Raw genomic sequence first — 7,210 nt, 5'->3', positions numbered from 1 at the left:
TATAACCATCTGAACATGTTCAATCAGGATGTGCAGGGGAGTAGGAGGGGGCCTGTATTGCAGGAACCCCTCTACCAAAGGACCCCAAATTTGCATCACTCCCGCCTCCGTTGCTAAGTGCTGGTTTTCAAGGCAGTTGCCCGCCGCATGGGGGGCATCAGTGCAATTTGTGAGTATTAACAGCAGCTCATCTTCAGGGGGCTGCATCTCCTGATGCCCCCAATCAAAAAACCGCCCTTTACCCCCGCAGACTCCAGCAGAGCCCCTGTGGCTTGGTGCCACTTTCCAAGTCAATGCGAGGCTGCAACTGGTTTTCAGAGCGGTGTGAAGAATTTAAGAACGGCTCCTTTTCATGCGGCTTTAGCTGAGGGCCCCGGACCACGACCCTCTGAACCTGCCCCACTCACTCTGCCCCGGGCCTTGCTCAGAGACGGCCAATTTCAAGCCAAGCCGAGCGGGCGGGTGGATTTCAGAGCACTTGGGCTCGCCGGGTCTGACAGGAAGAGGTTTCTCTGCAGGCCCGGCGGCAGGAGTGCCCTTAGCAGATCTGCTGTGGGAGGACTCGGGCTCCCAGGCCTTGGGCAGTTCTGAGCTCAGCGTCTGCAGCACCTGGTTGCAAGCGGCCCCCTGAATCCAACATCCCTTTGCTCACTGCACACTCACGTCCAACCCCGGGCCACCAGCCCGGCCGCACTCATGCCAGACACCACAGCCGCGTCTCTGGGGCGCGGGCCTCTTTGAGAGCCCCGTCGAAGCTCTAGTCCCTTTGGACAGGTGGCTCCCTCTGAGGGGCGACGGGTGGTGTTGATATTTGCCCAGGGGGTACCACTGGACCCCACATTTCTGTGCATCTGCAGGACTCCCTGCCACAGAGTATTAATGGGGTTAACCTGTGGGACTCAATGCAGAGGGATATAATTATGCGCGGTCTCTGACAGACGGTGAATTTCTCTGTCTTGTTTCAAGTCAATCAGATGTGAAATTCCCACTTTATGATGCTTGAACTCCCTCTCTCCCAGAACTGGGGTTAGAACCCAGGAGTCTTGACTTCCCATCCCCCTGCTTTAACCCACTACAGCCCACTCTCCTCCCAGAGCAAGAGTCAGAACCCAGGAGTCCTGACTTCCTATTTTCCTGCGCTAATCCACCACACCCCTCCAAGAGCTGGGGATAGAACCCAGGAGTCCTGGCTAGCCCCCACACCCTGCTCTAACCATTAGGCCAGTCTGCAGAGCACAGAGGACTCCACGCTAACAAGTCGCGGGAGGCGCAGTCCCAGACAGAGCCAATACCCCGAGGACCCTAGTGCAGGGCTGTCAGCACGGCCATGGGGGCAGAGAAGCGGCTCCGTGGCTTGAGGCTTCCTGTGTTACAATGAGGTGAGAAGGACCCTGCACGCTCTCTCGAGTCAGGGTGTAGCAGCAGTTCCTGCGACAGGCAGCTGAGTACCTCCGGCAGTGGGAGGAAGGTGAGTTACTCTGTCCTGTAGCAGGGAGTTCCACTGGGTTTTCTGTGCACTTGGAGTCAACACAGCACCATTCCGAGCCCCCTCCCGCCGAGCCAGGCAGTCCCCTGCCCTAGGGCCAGACCAGAGCCGGCGCCCCCGAGAGTGGAAAGGACCCGTGTCCTATTCCCTGCTCCACAGTCTTGTGTGTTCTGGGCCAGGACCCTGGGTTCTATTTCTGATTCGGGAAGGGGAGGGGAGGGGAGGCGAGGCCAGGGGGCTAAAGGGGGAGGGCAGAACTCCTGGGTTCTGTCCCCTCTCTGTGACTCAGTTTCCTCATCTAACGATGATATTTGTATTTGTATTTGCGTGTGTGACCTTGCTGTCCCCTGCTTGGGGGGGTGAGCCCTGCTCTGTGTGTCCCTGCTGAGCCTTGCTGTGATACCTGTGTGTGCTTTCACACACTGATTGGGAGTGCCCACGGGGGGGAGGCCTGGCACCAGAGGTGACCCCGTCCTACCCCTGCACGCTGCCTGGGGGGGCTGAAAAGCTGAAAAGTTCCATAAGCTGGAGTTAGAAAGGCTGGGGAGGAGAGGCTGTGACACACACACTGCGGGGCTGACCCCCTCCAGCAGGGGGCGACACACACACACACACACACACAGTCTCCCTCCCTCCCTCCAGCCACACACGCCCGGCCCGGCTCCCTGCGCAGCGGACCCAGACCCGGACCCGCCCAGCGGCCGCCAGGTGAGTCGCGCCCCGCTCCCTGCCCAGGGGCCGGGCAGCCTGGCCCCCATCCCCGCGGCCTCTGGGCTCCCACCAGACGGGGTGAACCCCCCGCCCCTCCGGCTGGTGGAACAATCTGTATGGGAGGAGCTGGGAGCCCTTGACCCAAACTGCAAACTCGGTATATAATGGAAACCGCTTCAAGCCAGAGGGTGCCGCAGCCCCCCCCCAGTACCCCTAGTTCCAGCACCTATGCCCCCACCCCCCGGGAAACCAGCGCTACCCGACTCAGACAGCTGGGGAAACTGAGGCACGGGAAAAGCAAGAGTCCTGGCTCCCAGCCCGTCCTTTGTTCTAACCTCTAGACCCCACTCTCCTCTAAGGGCCAGGAGTAGAACCCAGGAGTCCTGGCTCCCAGCCCCTCCCACTTCAACCCACTAGACCCCACTCCCCTCCCATGGCCAGGGATAGAACCCAGGAGTCCTGGCTCCCAGCCCACCCCCCTCGCCAACTCTAACCCCTGGAGAATCGTTCCTCCTCAGGTGAGTGATTTTGCTTTTGCTGTGGGGAATTGGGGTGGGGGGAGGAGGGAGCTGGGATTTAATGGGTTAGAGCAGGGGGGCTGGAAGCCAGGACTCCTGGGTTCCTTCCACCCCCGGCTCTGGGAGGGGAGTGGTATCTAGTGGTTAGATGTGGGGGCTGGGAGGCAGGGCTCCTGGGAGACAAGTAGGGTCTAGTGGGTAGAGGGTGGGGGGAGAGTAGTCTGGACTCCTGGGTTCTATTCCCAGCCAGGGCTGGGCTCTTCCCCCCCTTCTCTGTAGCCGAGACCTTGAGGATGGATGCCGTTGCTCTGGCTACAGCTGTACAGTGTGTCTGGGAACATTGCGGGGGGGGGGGACAGGTGAACGGGTCCTGCCAGGGGGCGGTGGCAACTGGCAGGGGAGGGAAGGTACGTTCTGTTCCTGGCCGGGAGGAGGGGGGTCTAGGGCTGGGAGGAGGGGGCTTGGAGCCAGGACACCTGGGTTCTAGCCCCAGCTGTGGGAGCGGAGTGGGGTCTAGTGGTTGTGGTGGGGGGGAGGCAGGAGCCAGGACTCCTGGGTTCCCTCCACTGTTCTGGGCAGGGAGCGGGATCTAGTGGTTGGGGGGGGGCCTGGGGGACAGTATTTATAGAGAGGTGTAAATGCAAGAGCCGAGGAAGGAGCGACAGGCACTCCTCCAGCGAATCAGTCGCAGAAGCAAGAAGAGAACCCAGGAGTCCTGGCTCCCAGGGCCCCCCTGCTCTGACCCACTGGCAGGGCTGCCAACCGTCCTTTATTACAAGGAGCGTCCCTTGGTTTTCCATCTCCCTGCAAGAAGCTCGGGACTCGCTGAGTTCTGCAAAAAGCAGCAAGAAAACCCCCCTGGCGAATGTAGGTGAGTCCTGCTGAGGGTTGTTATTAATGATAATCATAACAACAATATCGGGGGCGGGGAGGGTCGCTAAGTAAATAGTCCCTTGTTTTTGAAATATGATGTTGGCAACCTTAAACCCACCCAGAAATAGGGATAGAACCCAGGAATCCTGGCTCCCAACCCCCCTCGTTCTGACCACTAGACCCTACTCCCCTCCCAGAGCTGGGGATAGAAACCAGGAGTCCTGCCTCCCAGCCCCCCACCCTCTAACCAATAGACCCCACTCCCCTCCCAGACCCAAGGAGAGAATCCAGCAGTCCTACTTCTGGCTCCCGCCCTCCCCCGCACCCTGCTCTAACCACTAGACCCCACTCCCCTCCCAGAGCTGGGGACAGAACCCAGGAGTCCTGACTCCAATTCTCCCATCCCACTTCCTCCCCCCCAAATCCCCTCCCCTCTCCTCACTCTGCCCCCAGCTCCAGCTGGCACAGGGGTCTGGGCCCCAGCAGCCGTGCTCAAGCCCTAACCACCCCCCACGGGGGTAGGGGACCTGGGAGCTGGCTCCTCGCCCAGTGCCGAGCGACGCCGGCCCTCCCGGGCCCCCCCGGCCCCCCGCCGGCACAGCACCCAGCTGAGCTCTCACCCCCACGGGGCTGGGAAATTGACGCATTAGGATGGAAGCGTTGGGCCCAGCTGGGTGTTTGGGAACAAAGCAGGGAGGGGGGCCTGCGGTCAATGCAACTGTGCCTATTAGCATCACTAAGTGAGCAGGGCTCAGAGCGAGGGACGGGGGTGGGGGGAGCCGTCACACACACACTCATTCCTTCCAGCAGAGACACACAGGCGTGTACACACACACTGTCCACAACCATTAGTTTAGTTAGCACATGGGTAACGGTGGGGGTGGAGGTCCGGATCATCCCAGCATTCAGCTGAGTCTGGGATCTCAGTGGTGGCCCAGTTAATGAGTCCTGGCTCCCAGCCCCTGCCTGCTCTAACCTACCAGACCCCACTCCCTTCCCAGAGTCAGGGGTAGAACCCAGGAGTCCTGGCTCCCAGCCCCTGCCTGCTCTAACCTACCAGACCCCACTCCCTTCCCAGAGTCAGGGGTAGAACCCAGGAGTCCTGGCTCCCAGCCCCTGCCTGCTCTAACCTACCAGACCCCACTCCCTTCCCAGAGTCAGGGGTAGAACCCAGGAGTCCTGGCTCCCAGCCCCTGCCTGCTCTAACCTACCAGACCCCACTCCCTTCCCAGAGTCAGGGATAGAACCCAGGAGTCCTGGCTCCCAGCCCCACGTCCGACGCCATGGGAGAGAACCCAAGCGTAGGGCCTTTCACAACCTACCCTGTCTCTTCGGCAGGGCGATGCTGCCCGTCAACGCCACATCCGGGGAGGCCCCACTGCGCCAGGCCATGAAGGTCACCACGGCCGTGGCCTTCGGCTTCATCTTCTTGGCGGGGGCGGCCGGGAACGGGGCGGTGCTGTGGGTCACGGGCTGGAAGCTGCGCTGGACCCCCAACACCGTGTGGTTCTTCAACCTGGCTGTGGCCGACGTGGCCTCCACCTCTCTGATCCTGGTCACCGTCCTGTACCTGGCCCTGGATCTGGACTGGCCCTTCGGCTCCGTGGCCTGCAAACTGGCCAACTGCCTCTTCGGCTTGAGCCTCTGCAGCGGGGTCCTGCTGCTCAGTGCCATCAGCGTGGACCGGTGCGTGGTGGTGGTGGCCCCGGTCTGGTGCCGCAATCACCGCACACCACGGCTCAGCTGGGTGGCCTGTGCTGCCATCTGGGCCCTGTCGCTGGCCACCTTCGTGCCCAGCTCCTTCCTCTTCTCCGAGCTCTCCTTCGAGAGGAACCGGAGCTCCTGCAGCAACCTGGACGTCTTCCAAGACTGGAGGCGCCAAGAGGCCGAGATCTTGACCGTGTTCATCTTCCTCTCCCAGTTCCTCCTGCCCTTGGTGGTCATCTCCGTGTCCTACTCTGTCCTGGTGGTGGCCATGAGGCGGAAGAGGCTGGCCAAGTCCAGCAAGCCCCTCTTGGTGGTCACCAGAGTCATCTTCTGCTTCTTCCTCTGCTGGTTGCCCTACCATGCCTTGGCCTTGGCCAGGATCTCCACGGCCCACGTGCCCAGCGCCGTGCGCCTGGTGGCCATCCCTCTCTCCAAGTGCCTGGCCATGTTCAACAGCTGCATCAACCCCCTGCTGTACGTCTTTGCCGGGAGGGAGTTCCAGGACGCCGTGCGGAGGCCCCTGGTGCAGGCCTTCAAGGCAGCCTTCGAGGAGGCACCACCAACCCATGTGTGAAGGGGGAGACGCCGCACTGCAGGGAGCCGGCTGGGGGAGCTCTCCCCTGGCAGTCAGGGCTGGCCCCAATGCCCCATCATGGTGCTAGGGGGCGCTGTGCTACAGGGGACACGGTGGGGGCTCTCCCCTGGCAGTCAGGACTGGCCCTGGTGCCCCAATGTGGTGCTGGGGGGCCCTGTGCTGCAGGGAGTGAGCTGGGGTGGGGGGGTGCTCTCCCTATTGTGAACCAGAGTCACTGCCGGGGACGTGGACATTTTCCTATGTCACCTACCCCTGAGTCCTTTCCTCTTAGGCTGGGGGCAAAGACGTGGCTAGAACCAAGAGCTCAAGCCCCACGTCCCGCCTTATCTCTACCAGCCTCAGGTGGGAGCTCAGGCCAGGAAGAGCAAGTGCGGTTTGGAAGGAAACCCCCCCAACTTCGTTTCAAAATGGAAACAAAAGAGACGTATCTAAAGATACCAGATTGTGAAACTCGCCCCAACGTTTCGGGGGGAGGAGGGGACCCCTAAGGTTGGTTTGGGTGCATTGAAAGAGTTTGATGCCCTCGGGACTTTTTAAATACAATTGATAAAATACCAATTAATTGTTTACCATATAAAAATAGGCTATTGGCCAAAACATGACCCACCCCCACCCCGCGCCCAAAAAATAATACAAAAATGGGGACTGGTTGTCCTTTTTATGTATTACAGAAACACAATATACCCCATTTGGGACTTTCCATTTCCTCCAGCGCACAATCAACCCAGGTCAGCCGCTGCTTTGATTCCAGTCTTAGAAACACCAAAATCATCAAATCCATCCGGAAACCCAAGAAAGGGTCATTTTGAAATGAAAAAAACTCAGCTCGGTCCATTCCGTTCGAACGCCCGCTTTGAACCGGCCTCCCCCAGCAGGGAACTGCCTCTCAACACTTGCCTTCCCCGGCTTGTCGATTTCAATCGAGCCACGTTTTCTGACACGGGCTCTGCCCTTTGGAAAACCTCAGCCAGCTCTCCTGGAGGGGCCGGCCTCCGCTGGGGGGTACGAAGAGCCCCACAAGGGGCGACAGACCCATCTCTGCCCCCAACAGTCACAGTACTTACAGGGAGAGAAGGAAGGGATTTGTTAACCCGGACAGGCTGATCTCCAGGTGATTGTGGAGGGGCCTTTCCCCTCTAAGGGGCACAGCCCCAGGCTGGGGGCCTGGCTGGCTCAGGGGGGCAGGGAACAGGCAGACCCAACGCCAGGCTGGGGGACTGACTGGTTATGGGGGACAGGGAACAGCACATAGGCCCTTTCCCCTATAGGGGGCACAGCCCCAGGCCAGGGGATTGGATGGCTCAGAGGGCAAGGATGCCC

At 60.5% G+C, this 7,210-nt stretch overlaps 1 protein-coding gene across 1 annotated transcript; it reads left to right on the top strand.

Annotated features, from left to right (window-relative positions):
* Positions 1-3,353: 3,353 nt before the first annotated feature.
* On the top strand, positions 3,354-5,869 carry LOC311512525 (chemerin-like receptor 1; the record flags this gene model as incomplete). Its single annotated transcript, XM_084613782.1, has 2 exons — positions 3,354-3,586; positions 4,927-5,869. The coding sequence occupies 2 exons, from the start codon at positions 3,354-3,356 to the stop codon at positions 5,867-5,869; spliced, it is 1,176 nt and encodes a 391-aa protein (XP_084469908.1).
* Between the last annotated feature and the right edge of the window lie 1,341 nt (positions 5,870-7,210).

This window comes from Lepidochelys olivacea (genome assembly GCF_965140295.1).
Source record: "Lepidochelys olivacea isolate rLepOli2 genome assembly, chromosome: 24".
Classification (NCBI taxonomy): Eukaryota; Metazoa; Chordata; order Testudines; family Cheloniidae; genus Lepidochelys; species Lepidochelys olivacea.
This window is presented reverse-complemented; position numbering and strand designations above follow the sequence as displayed.